General features: G+C 43.9%; 1 protein-coding gene across 4 annotated transcripts in view; it reads right to left on the bottom strand.

Moving 5' to 3' along the window:
* The window catches only part of LOC148017675 (uncharacterized), a 74,160-nt gene that overhangs the window by 12,054 nt on the left and 43,225 nt on the right, over window positions 1-18,881 (bottom strand). For 3 of the 4 annotated variants that reach the window (XM_087663075.1, XM_087663078.1, XM_087663077.1), the window contains one exon: window positions 11,288-11,350. The exons of the other annotated variant lie outside the window; for it this stretch is intronic. In XM_087663075.1, coding sequence (XP_087519201.1) covers window positions 11,288-11,350 — 63 coding nt within the window. The remainder of the gene's footprint in view (window positions 1-11,287; window positions 11,351-18,881) is intronic. 4 annotated transcript variants of the gene reach the window in all.

Genomic DNA, 18,881 nt, shown 5'->3' with positions numbered 1-18,881 from the left:
GCACCAAGTCCCAAGTGTCATTTTTCTCAAGAGATTCCATTTTTGACAACATGGCTTTATACCATTTCTTGCTGTCCTATCTGTCCATTGCTTCCTTGAAGCAAGACGGTTCACCACAATCTATCAACATGACATAATCAGCCACATAATTTGCACCAGGAATGAATCTATCAGGTTGTCTAGTAGCCCTAGACCATCTCCTAACCCAATGATCATTGTTTGCTGGTTGTTGAGCATTTTCAGCTTGCTGTTCTATCATTTCAACTGCAAATCAACATTTACAACTTGTTGTCCTGGTTGTTCCTACACATGTAGTGGCTCATTATCATGGGCAATAGCTGGCTGATCATTTCCAATATCATTTTCTGCAATTACAGGTACATTTACAACAGGTATTTGCTACTGTACAGCGGGCACATTTTGCGGTCCAAAAGGTATTTCTTCCTAGAATACAACCCTACGGACCTCCTTAGTATTTTTGGGTTGTTTATGCACGCGATCTTCCCGGAAGATAACACTATTGCTGCGTACTACTTTCCTTTTCTCAGGATCCCATAATCTGTACCCCATTTCACCCTTGTCACCATATCCTAGAAAAATGCATTTACAGGACCTTGGCTCAAGTTTGCACAAATATCTCAACACCCCTCCTCAATCACAACCAGAAGTACAAAGCATATAGAGGCTTTAGTAAAAGCAATACCTGCAAAGTGTGGACACACCATAAACATAGCAAAACACTAGAGGTTGTCGCAGAAAAGGCTAAGTGTGGATACCATAAACATAATGGACTTCTAGAGGCTGTAACTAGGGCCTCACAGAGGCTGTAGTACAAGGCTACATGAGGAGTTTATAAGTTTATGTCCGAAGCATTAGGGCTAGGAAATACAAAGCCAAAAGAGTCTATCCGAATAGAAGGACTAATGAGGTTTGTCCTTCTCCTGGTAGTTTTCTTTTTCTTCTTCTTCCTTTGCTCCATTTTATTCTTCTTCTTTGATTGCAACTAGATAGGCCTTTTGAGACCTCTTTCTGGCAGGCAGAACTTCTCGGTGTGTCCCATCCTTTTGCAAAAATCACAGAAAAGCTGGTCCTTCATGCCTTTGTACCTGTTGCCAACATATAATGCATGTTCATCTCTAGAGGTGCTTGGTTCTTCCTTAGTTTTTAGCTTCTTTTCCTCCTCTAATAGTGATGCCTCGATATCAACAAGCCCAAGGTTTGGCATATTGATTAGAGTTGTTGATACATTATTATATTCAAAAGGCAAACTTTTAAGTACAACACCAATGCAAACATCTTCTTCCATTTTAATGTTGATTCCTATAAGTTAGGTTAGAAGTTCTTCCATGTAATTTAGATGTGTGGCAAGTGATGTGCTGGACTTCATTTCAAGCCTGAAAAACTCAATCAAGAGTCCATACTTTGATGACTTAGACTGTGCATCAAACAAAGTGTCAAGTCTCTTCCATGTATCCTGTGAAGTATCACAATTATCCACATGGTGGATATAGCTGTCGTCTAGCTCCAGTTTGATAATGACCTAAGCCTTATCATCATTCTTTTACCAAGTGACTGCAAGGTCCGCATCATGAGGCTTCTTTTCTTTTCCAGTGGTAATGGCCTAGAGGCCCTTCTTCATCAGGATGAGTTTGATGCAGGTTTGCAAGGTGTGAAACCCAACTCCTTTGAAGCGAGCTGATGGAGAGTCTTTGCCCATGTTAGATGGCTGGAGCACCAGCAAATCAACTTCAAAATTCAAGGATTTTATCAATGGAAGAGCAGATTACAGTGTGTCAAGAGACACAAGTAATGACAGTGTGAAAACACACTATGTAAAGGCTTTGTCTGAGTTGATGTCGAACTCGAATCTTCTTAGTTCGGGGTCGTTGATCTTTCGTCAATCTTTCCAGGTTCTTCCCCTCCTGATGCTGGGACAGTAGATCAGAGTGGCAATGGGTTGTTCCAGGTGGCAGGAGAGAGAAAATGATGAGATTTTTTAGCTTTAGTGAAGTTTGGCTATGGCTTCCTGGATTAGGGTTTTGACCCAGCCCTGGTTTTTTCTGATTGTGGGAGCTACAGTGGATCATTTTGAAACCTTTTTTAATGGAAATGAAGCTCTCTTCATGCTCTATCAAAGCCCTATGCTAATCAACCAGATCGCTGGTGATTCGCGACACGCGGAGCTGGAGACTGACATCTCAAAAGTTTGCTCAAATTTTGTTTGAATGCTGAAATCTGATCAGCATGTGTACCTATACGCAAAAGATCATCAACATACAGACATATGACCAGCAAGGATCCCCCCTCTTTACATACATAAAAGGTAGACTCTGATGAATCCTTGGCTGAGTAAAAAGGCATCAATTTTTGCATACCAAGCTCGAAGAGCTTGCTTCAAACCATATAAAGCTTTTTCAGCTTGCCCACACAATGTTCGGATCCCACAACTGCAAAACCAATGGGTTGTTGTACATCCACTTCTTCTTGAAATTCCCAGAGGATGCTGACACTTGGTTCTTTGACAGTGGTGCTTCTAGACATAATACATCTCGCAGAGATTTGTTTGCTTCAGTTAGTGTACCTCCCGTTGCGAAATCAGTACAGTGTGCCAATAATGCATCATACCCTGTTCGTGGTATTGGGGAGATTCAGCTCACAACCATGATGGCTCTATTCTCCGCCTGCAGGATGCTTTGTTTGTGCCTGGAATCAAGAAGAATTTGCTTTCTATTTCTTCTTTGGCACGTTGTGGTTTGCAGGCCACATTTGATGATGACCTTTGCATAGTTAGAGATAAAGAACGCATAACTTTGGTCTTGACAGGATCTTTGTGTCATGGTTTATATGAGTTGGATGCTCTTTCAGTAGATCAGTCGGCATACTTGACATCCACTCTTACTCCTGCTATAATACAGGCGGAGTTATGGCATGCTCGTTTGGGGCATGTAAACTTTGGCAGCTTGATGCTTTTGCAGCGTACTCAGATGCTGGATGCCTTACCTCTCTTGGAGAGACCTCCTGAGCACTTATGCGAGGGATGCATTTTGGGGAAAATGCATCGCTTCTCATTTCCTCGTGATGTTGCTTTCAGAGCAACAACCAGATTGCAGTTGGTGCATTCAGATGTTTGTGGGCCTATGCAGACCATGTCATTGGGCAGTTGTTATTATTTTGTGACATTCATTGATGACTTTACACGCTTTTGCTGGGTCTACTGTTTGAAAAAAAAGTCAGAAGTGTATGATGCATTCTTGGCTTTCAGTGCACTTGTTGAAAATCAATCTGGATGCAAAATTAAGACTCTCCGTTTGGACCGAGGGGGGGAATACATGTCCTCTATGCTAAATTCCTTTTTGCAGCAGAAGGGCATAGTCCATCAGTATACTACAGCCTATACTCCACAGCAGAATGGAGTAGCAGAGAGGAAGAATCGGTCACTCATGGAGATGGCCAGATGTATGCTGAAGGCAAAAAGCTTGCCTCATAGTTTTTGGATGGAAGCAGTCATGTGTGCTTGCCATATTTTGAATAGATGCCCTACCAAAGCCTTGAAGACCATCACACATTTTGAGGCTTGGAACAGCCGTATACCTTCTGTTGGTCACTTTCGTACCTTTGGGTGTCTTGCCTATGCCCATATTCCACAGGTACTTAGAAAAAAATTGGACAACAAGGCTGTTAAGTGCATATTTATGGGATATAGCAATGAGAGCAAAGGCTACAGACTCTATGATCCCGTTACAAAGAAGGTTTTTGTCAGCAGGGATGTTGTTTTTGATGAAAAATCAGAATTATCCTTGGCTGGTTTGGACACATATCAGGCTGCCCGTGATGTTTTTGAAGGGCTGCTGCCCATTACTTTTGGTGATTCAGCTGGAGCTTCAGTAAATGAACCTAATGTTCAGCCAGCTGCTCCTATGGAAAGTGCAGAAATTCAGCCATTGGCTGATCAGAATATTCAGCATCATGCTGAAACTGAAATTCAGCAAGAGCTTGCACACAGTCAGGATGCTAGACAGCTACCTAGATGGTATTTGCAGACTGTGCAAGATAGTCCTTTGGATGCACCCATGGCTGGTCGTACTAGAAGGCAAACCTGTTTGCATGATTCAGCACATACCATGGAGTTTATTATGGCAGCAAGTACTTTTGATAATGAAGAGCCGGAATGTTATGAGGATTCACAACAGTGTGCATTGGATGGCAGCTATGCAAGCTGAATTAGATTCTATTACTAAGAATCATACTTGGGATTTGGTGTCTTTGCCATTTGGGAAGAAAGCCATTGGAACGAAAGGGGTCTACAAACTGAAAAGGAAAGCAGATGGATCCATTGATAAATACAAGGCACGGCTTGTAGCTAAAGGCTACGTACAGAAAAAGGGCATTGACTATGAGGAGACATTTGCTCCTACTTCCCGTATGACGACCATCAGGTCTATGATTGATTTGGCTGCACATTATGGTTGGGCAGTGCATCAGCTGGATATCAAGACTGCATTTTTACATGGGGAACTTCAGGAGGAAGTTTATGTACAGCAGCCCATTGGTTTTGCAATTGAAGGCTCAGAACATTTGGTATGCAAGCTCAAAAAGGCACTATATGGTTTGAAACAAGCTCCTAGAGCTTGGTATGCAAAAATAGATGCTTTCTTGCTTGGTGAGGGGTTTCTAAAGAGCTCATCTGAGTCTACCCTTTACGTATGTAAAGAAGGGGGATCTATGCTGATTATATGTCTTTATGTTGATACCTTTTGCTCACTGGAACACATGCTGATCAGATTTCAGCATTCAAACAAAATTTGCAGCAAACTTTTGACATGTCTGACTTGGGAATTTTGCATTACTACTTGGGCATCCAATTCATACATGATGCTCGAGGTATTGGGCTATCACAACCAAGGTATATTGGGCAGCTTCTTGAGAAGTTTGGCTTATAGAATTACAAGCCAATTTGTACCCCCATGGAACCTGGACTGAAATTGTCATTACATGATGACAGTGATTTGTTTGATATACATACATATGCTCCTGCAGTTGGATGTCTTATCTACCTATGCAACACTAGGCCGGACATACAGTTTGCAGTTTCAGCTTTGAGCAGGTATATGCATCAGCCACGTATGTCACATTGGCAAGCTGTCAAGCGTGTTTTTCGTTACTTGCAGGGTACTCGATCTCTTGGGTTGCTTTATGCCAAGGGGGGACCATTGCAATTACATGCTTACAGTGATTCTGATTGGGCTGGTGATTATGATACATGTCACTCCACTAGTGGCCATTGTTTCTTTCTTGGCTCTTCTTGCATTTCTTGGCTTAGCAAGAAACAATCCACTGTTGCCGTCATATGAAGCTGAATACAAGGCAGCTTTCACTACCACAGTTGAATGCGTATGGCTTAGACGCTTGCTAGCTGATCTGGATGTATCTGTTACGGAGCCTACTCCTTTGTTCACTGACAGTCAGAGTGCCATTGCAGTGGCACGGAACCCAGTGTTTCATGCTCGCACGAAACACATTGAGATCCATTATCACTTTGTTAGAGAGAGGCTACATGCAGGTGATATCAGCCTTGTCTATTGTCCTACCACCAGTAATGTGGCAGACATCTTCACCAAAGCTCTTCCTCGTGACAAATTTGAAGCATTTCGCAATGTTTTAAATTTGATATCCTTTGGTGGCGGATGATCCTTGTACTCTTGATCACTCTTCACTCCAGGGGGGTTTGTTGGGTATTTGACTCACGCACGCCTTACTTGTGCCTACGCTCATATGGGAGTGTCGGTGATCAGTAGGACACTGGGGCACTTTTTACTCTCGGTAGGAGAGGTTTTTTCCCCCAGACTTATGGTCTTATTGTCGTATGTACTTATGTGCTTATGTTACACACATTTGGGCACTTAGTGTGTGTCGGGTGTGAACACCCCCTACAACCCTAAGGTTTAAGAGTTGTACTTTGTACTTTCTGGTTACACTCATTCAGTCTATTCTCTTGGGTGTCGTGCTTCAACTCTGTCTCTCACTCTCACACTGTCTACTGAATCCCAGCTGCACCTCGATCCGTCTATCTCACACATTCTTCATCATGAATGACCATAGCGAATAATTGTTTCCATCCAATCTGTCTTCTTTGGATACATACGTAAATACATCACCTCCCTGATTTGCCATGATGACAAATTTCCAAAGACAAATGAGCAATGTCAAAGGAGTAAGGGCTGGAAATCTGCAAATTTCCAGAAATTGCAGCAAGCACACTTCTGCAATTAATGTGCAAGGGTATACTCTATCAAAAACTGTCTTTAATGCACGCTTCCCAAGGGGCAAACAGTGCTCAGCAACATTGTAATGTCAAAATCCCCAAAATTTCTGCCAAAATTTCTGTTACAAATACCCCAGAATGTGCATTTAATGTGTCTCTGTCATAGACACAAGCACGTGTCCCAATGCAGAAAACTGATCCTGCTGCTGCTCTGTTACAGACACACGCACGTGTCCCAATGCAGAAAATTGACCCTGCTTCTACACGAACTCCTGTATTTGAATTAAAAAATGCAAAATGTTACCTCTGCAGAATGATTGCAGCTGACTGACGACGTGTACGGATCCCGAGGCAACGTCTGCGCACAGGAACAGGTTGGCGAACCTGGTGGCGGGCTGCTACACGTGAAAGAGGTGGCGCCTGCAGGAGCAGCGTCAGCACGCGCAGGTGCAGGGCGCGTGCAGGGACTGGCGGGGCCTGTGGAGGCGGCAGCTGCAACTGGCGGGTGGCGCTCTGGGCAGAGGAGGCGACGTCTGCAGGTGGTCCGCTGGACAGAGGAGGCGGCTGGAGCTGCGCACTGGCAGGTGGAGCTGCACGCTGGCGGACTGACAGGCACAGGCAGGACTGGGCAGATACAGGCGGCACCTCCAGCTAACAGGTGGCGCTGGGGGCGTCTGCAATCAGCGCGCTGGGCTGAGAAGGCTGCACCTGCAGGCTGGAGAGTGTCGACTGCAGACTGGCGACTGGAGCTGGCGACACTGGGGCAGAATTGGCGGGGGCTGCAGACTGCAGACTGAAGCTGAGCTCTGATACCACATGTGAGGGGGTGAGAGGATCGAGGTGCAGCTGAGAGTGCAGTAGACAGTGTGAGAGTGAGAGAGACAGAGTGAAGCACGACACCCAATGGAATAGATTGAAAGAGTGTAGAATGAAAGTACAAAGTACAACCCTTAAACCTTAGGGTTGTAGGGGGTGTTCACACCCGAACACGGTAAGTGCCCATAAGTGTGTAATATAAGCACATAAGCACATACGAAAATAAGACTATAAGTCTGGGGGAAAAAACCTCCCCTACCGAGAGTTTAAAGTGCCCCAGTGTCCTGATCACCGACACTCCCATATGAGCGTAGGCGTAAGTGAGGCGTGAGTCAAATACCCAACAAAATGCATCCTACACTTCTGACTTTTTCACCAAAGAGTAGACCCAGCAAAAGTGAGTAAAGTCATCAATAAAAGTGACAAAATAGTAACAGCCACCCAATGACTTTGTTTGCATAGGGCTATATACATTTGAGTGCACAATCTGTAATCTGGCAATTGCTCTAAAAGCAACATTACGAGGAAATGAAAAACGATGCATTTTCCCAAAATGCACCCCTCGTATATATGCTCAGGAGGTCCCTTCAAGAGAGGTAAACGATCAAGCATCTGTGTACGCTACATAAGCATCAAGCTACCATAGTTTACATGCCCCGTGCAAGCATGCCATAACTCTACCTGTGACATAGCAGAAGAGAGTAGACCCTAGATAGACCAACTAATCAACTGAAAAGCATCCAACTCATATAACCCATGACATAGTGTCTGTTAAAACCAAAGTCATGCGTTCCTTATCTCTGACCATGCATCTATCATCATCAAAGGTGACTTGCAATCCACACCTTGCCAAAGAAGAAATAGATAGCAAATTCTTCTTTATGCCTAGAACAAATAAGGCATCCTACAAGCGGAGAATAGAGCCATCAATGGCTGTCAACACAATCTCCCCAATGCCTCTAACAGGGTATGATGTATTGTTGGCACACTGTACAGACTTGCAAATAGGGGCTGCAATAACGAACAAAAACAAATCTCTACGAGATATGATGTGCCTGGAAGCACCACTGTCAAAAAACCATGTGCTTGCATCCTCAATAGAGCTAAATGCTCTATCAGCCCGAGAAGAATCATAACTGCATGTGTAAAAACAATAGTCGTTGTCTACAACAAAAGACATAGACTCTATAGCAATGAAAGGTGCGTCAGAAACAAACATCCCTGATTCCTCCTTGGCTATGCGCTTTCTACATTCTGTGATGTAGTATCCTGGCTTCTTGCAATAGTGGCACTTGCCCTTCTTGGCTTGTGTGCCCCCCTGTTTCTTGCTGCCCTATTAAGTACCTAAAGTCCCAAAGCTCTGCCGAGCATTTTTAACTTGGCTACCCTTGCTCTTTTGCCTTGCCATAAAAGAATGCTCAGAGGCTAGAACATCCACACCATTGTTCTTTCTTGTCTAATCTTCCTCTAAGAGCAAACTAACCAACTGAAGGAAAGAAAATGGCTGTGGGGAAATCCTCATAGTGAGGTTCAAGGCCATATGAAAGGCCAAATATGAGGGCGGCAATGAATTCAAAGTAGTGGATATCAACTACGCATCTGAGTAGTAGTCATCTACATTCATAAGCTGCTCACACAAGTCTTGAATTTTATTTAGATAATCCTGCATAGAATCACCCTCATTCATCTTCACAGTCTCAAACTCTTTCTTCAAGAAAGAGATGCATGTCTCATTCTTTCTATTAAACATCTGCTCTAAGATCAGGCATGTTTCTTGTGAAGAAACTCTAGACTGAATATGGGATATGATAGACCACTGAATTGCCAATGCAATCAGCGACAAAGCCTATGCATCCCATGTGTCCCATGCCTTTTGTGGTGCTGATCTCTCGGGAAGTGGCTGAGCTAGACCAGGCTGAACAGGCTGAGCAGGCTGAGTTGCCCGTTGTCCACATCCTCCTGGAGGAGCTGTAGCAGGAGGCACAACTATGGGCCTAACTTCTTCACCGCTAACATAGTCCCAAAGATGCTTTGCAATCAACATGTTCTTCATCTTAAAGGACCATAGGGAATAGTTGTTGCCATCCTACCTATCCTCCTTGGACACATATGGAAATACATCACCTCCCTGATTTGCTATGATAAATGTCACTTGTCAAAGAGCAAAAGAGTAATATTTCAAGCTGGACTGACCTGGAAATCTCAGAATTTTCAGAAATTACAGCAAGCACTTTGCTGTAATTAGCAAATTTAATCACACTCTATCAAAAAACTATCCGAAATTCACATTGTCCAAGCTGCAAAAAGTGCTCAGCAGCACTGAAAATGCAAAAGCCCCAAAATTAATTGTCCCAAAATGCACGAAATCAGTCTATTTCAGACTATCACTGATGTACATTTGCCAATCTCTGAGCTAACAACAAAAGCCCCAAATTTTTAATCCAAAATTGCACAAAATCTTTGTGTAAAATGTGTCCCAGACACTTGCAGAAGCACAGAGATGCTTCCTGAGCACAAGGTCCTTCCAAGAGATGAACTCTAAATTAAAAATTTGAAAAATTGAAGGATTTTTGTTTTTTTTAACCTCTATGCTCGAGCTGAAGAGGGGCGGGCTGTACATATGGCGCTCAGGACCAGGCAATGCTGGCATGAAGGGCGGCCAAGGCCAAGGCGGAAACGTTGAAGGCTGGCGCTGAGGGCGGCCAGACCAAGACCCAGAGGAGGATGCAATGCCTGTGAAATGCAAACCTGGCCAGCAGCGAGAGACAAGGAGCAAGCGAGAACTGCTCGAGGAGCGAGGTGCAGTAGGCAACGTTGCACTGCATGCAAAGGCACCACCTGCTCAAGCGGTGCTAGGAGCTGGCGTCATCGGACAAACTGGGCACTCACTAAGTGCTATGACAAATAAAGGCACCACCTGCTCAAGCGGTGCTAGGAGCTGGCGTCATCGGACAAACTGAGAATGACAAATAATGGCAGCAGCTGAAGACTCACTCACTAAGTGCTATGAGTGGGATGCAAGTGACCCAGTGCACTCTCTATTTATAGAGATCAAACCAACCAAAGTGTGTGGGTTTGCTTATGGGACACTAAAGCACACTGAGTGGATTTGAATTTTGGGGCTGTTTGATGTGCTGATGAAGGTTTAGTGTATAATGTACCTTTTATAGCTTAATACTCTTTGCAATTATGCAATTTGCACAAACCCCGTAAGTTCTGGTAGTTTTTATGTTAGTTGCAAACTTGTGAGGACCTTAGCATTGATCCTCGCAATCTACGCAATCACCATAATTCTGTCAACCCTGGTCCCTCCCGTTCTCAATCGTCTTCACAAAGATCCCTGACGGTCACAGTGGTCAAAACCCCGGTCTTCAGTCTCAATCATTGCTTTGGCAGTCCTCACAGTCTCTTTGGGAGGCTCTTTCCATCCAGTCTTGCGAATCCTACCGATCCGCTAAGTGTATCCTTCAGAAACCTGCAAAAAGAGCAAGAAAACATGTTGTGTTTTGTTGGGGACTCCCTCCTAGAGGGGATGGCACTTTGCTCCCTACTGCATTTTGACTTCAATGGCCTGAGGAAGGCAAACCTGTGAAAATGTGAAAAAGAACTACTGTTTGCTCCAAATGCTGAGTTTTGAGGCCAGCTAGGGCAGCTGTGGAGATGACCTACTTATACATCGAGATGTCAGCTGAAAAGGTGCAGCAGGGCTGCATTTTACAGCAACCAGCATAGGAGATTGACAATTCTCCTTTGTATCTGATTTTTTGTACAGGTTCTACCTTGTATATTTACATTGATATATGACATTTTAAAAGACTTCTCCATCATTTTTAAAAAAAGTACTGCTACTGTGATTACACCTAAAATAATCAACTCAACAGGTACACACAAATGCTCCCAACGAGGACATAGTTGAATATTTCTGCTCTATGTGCAAGCCCAAAAAGTCAAAACTAGACATATAACACACCACAAATGAGTGGCTCAAACTTATGCACTTCTTTTCTCCCTGACAACTTACAACATTTCTGTGAGCACTACCACACTTTCCTACATCCAACAGAAGCAAAAACTTGAATGGGTACAAAAAGACATCAAAAGCCCAAGACAAGCAGAAACCATAAGAAACCAAAACACAATGTGAACAATTCTACAAAAGTATATAACTTATACAATGAAACTAGAGTGAAACCAAGTGGGAGATCCTACAAAATTGATCAATGCTTCTTTATCCAACTCTAAGAATCCAGCGAGTTTTTGAAAAGTGAACCACTGCACAAATGTTGCAAAGGCATTAGCAGCAGTTAGACATCAAAACCCCTAGCAATCTTGAGGGAAATCAAGGAGCTATGCCATTTGAATTATGACAATCTTGGATACAATAACAATAAGGAAACTATTCAATTAAATGCAGTTGTCTCTCTTGAAGCACATCTCATACGTGAGCACAGCAGTTTGCTATCATTGCAACAGAAAGGTATGAAAGCTCTGATAATATGTATTTCCTATTAAGGTCCCAGAAGTCAAAACACAATCATAGGGATACCTGTTAATCTGATAGACAGAAGTGCAAATCAGAGAAACCAACTTGCTACAGCATTAGCATAACTCGTTGTGTAGTCATATATGAGATGGTGTGTGAGCTTGTAACTTGGAAAAGACTGCAGTGCTGTGTGACTTGCAATTTGGATTTTCTTTTAAAGAGCATGTAGATACTGGCTTTGGATCTGCAATACTGTGCAGATTTGCCATGCAGCTTCTAAGGAAGCCTTTTCTGGGGTTGAAAATAGAGGTTCCAAATCAGTATAAAGTGACACAGGCTAATGCTCTATACATACTTCTCCAGTGCTTTGTGTGTGTGTGTGTGTGTGTGTGTGTGTGTGTGTGTGTGTTGTTTTGGGGGGAACGGGGGAGGTCCTCTTCTCCAATTGTTGGGTCGTGGTAAACCTAGTCTCTGCCTTTTCAGTAGATTAGAATCATCCCTCTTCAACCAGACCAAGGCCATTGAATGCATCATTCCATTTTGAGATCCTTGAATTGAGCCAGAATGCAAGGTGATTTGGAAGGAGCAAATCCCAATGACAGTACTTAGTACCTTTTTTAAGGTTCATACACTTTTACTTTGTTTTAGTAGTATGTTCCAAACTCTAATAACCATTAGATTATCTGCAATGAAATGGCAACTGCAATAGCAACAGCTAAAGACCAAGAAATGGAAACGGCTAGGAAGCAACTAGACAGTGTAAAACATGTATACTTTTTCTCTCTTCAAAATGTGACATGAACATTGAGAAGCACACTAAGAGAGTTCCCAAAGGTAGCAAGAAAATCATCAAACAAGCACTAGACAAAAGAAACCTTAGCTTGATACTTGGCCAAACATGAGGAAACCGTGAAACAATATGGCTCAATAAAACACACTTCAAATACAAAGTATTATTTGGAAAATGCTGGTGGGTGGTCTTCATCTTGCATCTACACTCTCAATACGCAATATTTCCAACAGTTCTTGCTTCTTTTGTACTAGAGTGAGGAGACCTACCATGATCGGTTTCTTTCTTGCCCAATGGTGAGAACGATACGGTCTATTTTGTCCGAGGTTTGGTGCTATGTAGTTGGACCTGTCATGCACATTAACAAGATTGGTTTTTGGAAATCCCAAATTGGCAGATTCCATGCAGTTGCATGTGAAGATTGTTTTTCACTTTTTGCATTTTTGGGGCTGCTGGCATACTATCCAAAATGCGTTCATTTTTGTTACTCATTCAGGGATGTGCATTCATATCACCCATTTGAGAGGTCTCCTTCACTAACACCTTAGCATCATGCAATATCCAGGCATCCTTTGCAAGGATGATTTGTTTTCTTGGCATACTGCAGTTTCTTCTGTTTCTTTGTCCGCCATATAGTTCAATTGTGACTTATATTTCAAGTTAATGGTAATCAATATAATAACGGCAACAAAAACTTATGATAGAGACAACCTTTACCCGAATATCTTCAAACATAAGCAATGGTCTTGCAAGAAAATGTATCTGTGATGGAAGCTCAATTTTTTCGTCTCTGGCCTTCATAGGTGTAAGCTTAGCTATGAGAGAGACTAATCTCGTATATAAAGAGGAAAGATCGGAATTGGCAGCAAGTTTAGAGGCAAGCTATACCAGACTGGCATATTAGTGCAGTGAAGGAATAGAATGTGCATTGGTGCACATTCTATTCCTTGGTGCAGTGAAGGAATAGAATGTGCACCAAGGTAGATCCACTAGTCGCAAACCACATCACCTTGTGTAGATAATTGTTCTTGCATTGGTGCAGATAGGCTTTGCTATAGAATAGGATGGATCCACTAGTCGCAAACCACATCACCTTGTGTCTTGTATCCGTTGTGAGCAAGTATCACTACCTTCTACGCTAAAGGATCCATGTGTGTTGCGGAGAAAAGATGCATATAAGCCAGAGGCTTCATAAGCTGGTCAATACATTCGCACAAAATATGTCTCGCAACTAAAACCGATTAAAAGAATAAAAAATTTCCGTGCCAATGTTTGTTCCATCCATCGCGGACAGCAGAATGATGCTTCCCCAGCGTATACCTGATTTACTAGGTGCTGGAAACGATTCTCTATATCCTGAGGCATGCCTGCATCTTCGTTGGCAGACAAACCACACTCCTTAACACGATGCAACTCCTCCATGTTTATCAAGGACCTAATTTCATAGTGAAACTAGTCATTTGTAAGAAAAACTTGCACGTCAAAGAAGCTCTAGCAAGTTCAAGTGAACACTTCTGTTTACCGGAAGGTTTCTCAAGAATGCTGTCACTCCAAAAAAACAATCTTCGATGCCTGGTCTTTATCTTTCATCCGGTTGAAGTTTCTGCAAAGAAGGATGTCTACATGTTGCTTGACATGAGACGAATGTGCTTGCAAAGATCAGTGAAAAATCAACTGATCTTGATAATGCATCCCATCTGAAACCTAAAAAGTGCCATATATAGTCTTATAGTCCTCTTTTCCAACTCCAAAGAAGGTGATCAAGAAGGACGGCAACACCAAAACAAGCAAATAACCCTGGAAATTGTCCTGCCGTTGACAGCAGAGCGACCTTCGACTACATGATACACTGAAGGTGATCAAGAAGTAAGACAACACGAAAATGAGCAGATAACCCTGGAATATTTCCCTGTCTTTGTCAGCAGAGCGTCCTTCGTCCACATGATACAGTGTCCATCCGCAAAAGACCTGCTTCCTGTTACGAAGAAGATGACGATAGTGGTGAAGCTTTGAAAGCTGCCTTCTTTTCTGGTTTTGTTGTGCAAATGTGTGTGTGTGTGTGTGTGTGTGACAGAGACAGAGAGAGAGAGAGAGAACAACCGCTTCGTAAAGGGACAAAGGTGGTAGCCTCATAAGCATACCACTCCCCACGTCCCACGTAGCTAGTAAGCCAAACATATTTTTGAGAACTTACACAAATATCTTCACCTTGAAAATTTACCAATCTTTTAACTCAAAAGACTTGCTTAAGGTGAGTTTTGAGTTAAGGATCGGGAGAGCAAGGGTGAAAGGCCACCTAACACGTGTTTTAATTAAGAAAAGCGGTGTAACATAGTATTAAATCTAGGATGTGTAGCATGTCCTCCCCTTCTTACATGCATGGAGGTGGGGTAACCTCAAATGACCTCTCGAAGATTTTAAAGGAGATGTTGGCTATGGAGGGATGTAACAAAATGGGAAGAGGATGAAATTATACTCATCTAGCTGGCAAAGATTTGGCAAGATAGGAGAAGATTCTCTTTGAAGATTTAGAAACAAAAAAGATTTGAACCACAAAAACGAGTGACTGAAGTAGATACACATGGCTTCAATGACATTCTCCCTTGTGAATCAAGCAAAGGTAAGCAATTTGCTCCCTATGTGGCCTTTTCATGTGCATGGTCTCCCACTACAAGGGGGGTTTCCTAGGTAGATTTGTGCACACCTTTGGCAGAAAGGTTACACTCATGCAAAACAAACTCCTTAAGTGAAGTTTCTTCTTAGTCCTAGTGGCATCTTATATGGCTCAGCTGTTAGATCCAAAGAGAATCTAATATACTTTCTATCTTGAAGCTTTGATTTTCCACTGGAGAAGGTTCTTTTCCATAGGTGCCATGTTTGGGTCATGTTCCCAAGCTTGCCAATGTAGCTAGATGGAGATATTGCTACACTAGTAGAAACAATGGGTGAGATACTATATGTGCATGGAGAAGAGTGTGTTGGAATGCATGGATCTGAGCATGGCTATGGTGGCTTGAACACATAGAGTGGACTCATGAAGACAGAGTTGAAGATAGAATGTCACACAAGTGAATTTGGTTCCAAGATTGAGACTTAGACTCGTAAACACAATCTTGTGTGATTGGACGATGACTCAGACACTTGACTGAAAGGACAAAAGTACCATCATATTGCATTCAAAATGAAATGAAAGTACAATGCTTTATAGGTTCAAGATAGGTAGCACTATACACCACTGTGCTTCTGAGATCCACTAAACATGCATGTCCTTGGCTCAACTGCTCCATACAAAGAGGCACACTCGGCGTGATTACCTAAATCTTAACACCCCTCCTCAGTCACAACCTGAAAGGCACAAAGTGTGTGCCTCACACAAAGTGTACGGAGGCTATAATGCCAGGTTACATGAGGAATTTACAAAACTTATGATAGAGGCATTAATCCTCTGTGAGCGTAGGCATGAGTCAAACCCAGCAAACCCAGCTGGTGGCTCACATTTATAGGGCAAAAATACCTCTAATCCACTTGTGAGGGAAACCCAATCATGCCATGGTACCTTCTAGGAATTCCTAATCGACCTTGTCATAGGCCTTCTCAAAGTCTTATAGAAATACAACCACTCCATGGTCTCAAAAAAGGTAAAAACGTTGTATGCTCCTATCCTGGACGAAGCCTATCTGTGTGTTGTGGATGGTGTCTAGAATAATGGAGCGAAGCCTGCTGCCAATCATCTTGGCCAAGGCCTCATAGGCCACTAATAACAAGGTGATCGGCCGCCATTGGAATATAGCTCCAAATGGTCTCCCTATTTGGGGAGGAGAGAGACTAATCCTACAAATAGGCTACCCCACATCTCACCTAATCTAAAAATCTCCTAAAAGCCGTGGAGCAAGGGGTTCTTTACCACATCCGAAAAAGTGATGAAGGCGGCTCTAGACAATCCATCCTCTCCAAGCATTTCTTCCCCTCCTATGTGTGGAATGCCTCAACTAATTCCTTCTCCGTGAAACATTCAAGGAGTGTCTGTCCCATCACCTCACAAGGGCTGAGACACCCTCCCACACCTATTGTCTACATCGGAGCACCCGATCTGATACTACCTCTTGCTAAAAAAGTTGTTTATAGAAAAGCGTGGCGATCTCCATTCACCCCCTCAGCACCCCTACTCCCAAAATAAAACCTGTCCAATCACTCCAACAAGATGCCACTCAGCCGCCTATAACCCCAAGAAAACTCCAATGAACCATCTCACATGTGGAAGGCCAGGCCCCTCCAATCATCTCGCGCACCTACTACAAGAAGAAAGACCTCCCATGTCTCCTACTCCTCCTCCACCATGCCTTGGAACTCTCTACCGTGGCCTTATTGATCCTCTATGGACTCTAAATTGTTGAAGTCACCTCCAATAACCCAAGAGTCAACCATGAGAAGCTCTACTACGGCCTCCATCTAGAAACTAGTGCATAGGCGGACCTCTGTAGGAGCATAGATGTTGAGGACCCCCAGACATGAGTTCCCCACATCAAATCTGACCCGTAGTATTCTTACTGCCAAAATCATCCCTTGGTCTCACACATAGGCTAACAAACTCGTCCCAATAAAACTACAGACACCTCCACTCCTGCCTTGGGCACCGATGGAGTGATTTCAATAGGTATGTAATCTCCTTGAGAGTACCTTCCCTACCTTGCTGGCCTAGGCGAGGGAAAGCTTATGCTCCTAAAGAAGTAGAATATCAATCCATTTGGTGAGGACTAGCTATAGCTCTTGCTAGACAATCAACTTCCTAGGACCATGTGCCCCCACTATAGTGGAGTCTGTTCACGTTCCAAGATGCAAGATGTAGACTCGTGGAAAGGCTAGTAGAACAAGCTCCTATTTGGCATTGACAAAGCTGAAGAGGAAGAGAAACTATGGGGCTTGTGCATCAGCTTTGCCATAGGTGTAGAGGGTGAACTCCACTCCCCCATGGTGGACCTATGATGTATAGGGGGGTAATAGACACTTCCGGTTGCACAATCAAGGCCATGCTGAAAGATAGGACTCTGTCATCTAATAGAATCGTGCAGCATGGGCAAGTGACCACTCAATCACATCCATGCATAAGATCCAATAGGGCAGGGGGCGCAAGGGAGAGAAAAGAGAGGAGGCTCGAAAAAAAATGCTGAGGTGTGGAACTTCAGTCCCGTGCCGCCAATCGATGTCCATCTGACATCCCAGCCATTGTTGTGCAAGGAGTGCTACTCTTGCCTCTCCCAACCACTACAAGACATTGTCTGCTACCTAGTCCCTCACGACCTCATCCACCAAAGTTGTCAACCAAGCTCCTAAGTGAGAGGACTCAAGGAAGAAGGTGTAGTTCAGCTCATCTGGTGGTGCAAGTAGGTGGCCTTTGCCACCCCTCAATTTACTGACCACAAAGATCCCCACCTCTAAGGCAAGCAGGAATTCTACCTGTCCCACTACTCTCATGTATGACCACGGGGCTGAGTGAGAGGACTAGAGGAGGAGGGCATAGTTCAGCTCATCTGGTGCAAGTAGGTGGGCTTTGCCACCCCTCCATTTACGAACCACAAAGATCCCCACCTCTAAGGCAAGTAGAAACTCTACCTATCCCGCTACTCTCATGCATGACCACGGGCCACGGCAGAAAAACTCCTATGTCACAAGCTGCACTTGGTGGGGGAAAGTATGAGAAATTGGCACTACCCCAAAACTAGTGGTGATTGCGGGGGGGGGGGTGGTGGTTGTTGGGGGGGGGTGCCAGTGAAGGACCAAGCGAAGTGGGAGTGTGTGGTGGGGGAGAGGTGGTTGTGTGAAGAACGAGGGGGAGGAAGGAGGACCTAGGAGAAGGGGGGAGGGGGTGGGGATGTGGTGGGGTTGGGGTGTTTCATTGTTTTGGGTGGGTAGGGGCGACAGGGGGGAGCGGGTGGTACACTGGGCTGTGTTGCTTGGGAGCGGGGTTAGGGGGAGCCTTGGTCTCCTATGGGGGAACCCTATGGCAAGGACCTAACTCCTGACCCCTGACCCTTTGCTGGCGAGGCCAGGGATGCAGTGTTGGCTGTGGCCTGCCATCTTGTCTCCTTCCTCTCAGATGCCATTGAACCCTCCTGAAACCCTCTTCATCCACCTGTGCAGCCGCTTGCTGAGTCGCTAGTGCACCAAAGCGAGTATACTCTGCAGACTGATGTCCAAAGCTGTGGCACCACACACACTGACCAGGCTGACCTGTCACAATGACCTGCTATCTGAAGGTGTGCCTATCAGTCTCCATCTCTAAAAACTTCACAATTTTACATGTGTCTTCCGTTGCCACCCATACTATCTTGTCTTGCCACCTCCCCATTGCCTTGCCAGGGAATATCTGTCTCTTTGGCATGCTGTAGTCTCTTCAGTTTCTTTGTCTGGCATATAGTAGCGATGTGACTCTTGTACATTATGATCACTACAATTAATATAATTACCCATTATGTTTAAAAAATGAGAAAGAATAAAGATCCTGTAAAAAGAGCATCTTTCAGCTCCTGACT

This window comes from Lygodium microphyllum, chromosome 22, assembly GCF_053477565.2.
Source record: "Lygodium microphyllum isolate KBCC chromosome 22, Lygodium_microphyllum_v1.1.10, whole genome shotgun sequence".
NCBI lineage: Eukaryota > Viridiplantae > Streptophyta > Polypodiopsida > Schizaeales > Lygodiaceae > Lygodium > Lygodium microphyllum.
This window is presented reverse-complemented; position numbering and strand designations above follow the sequence as displayed.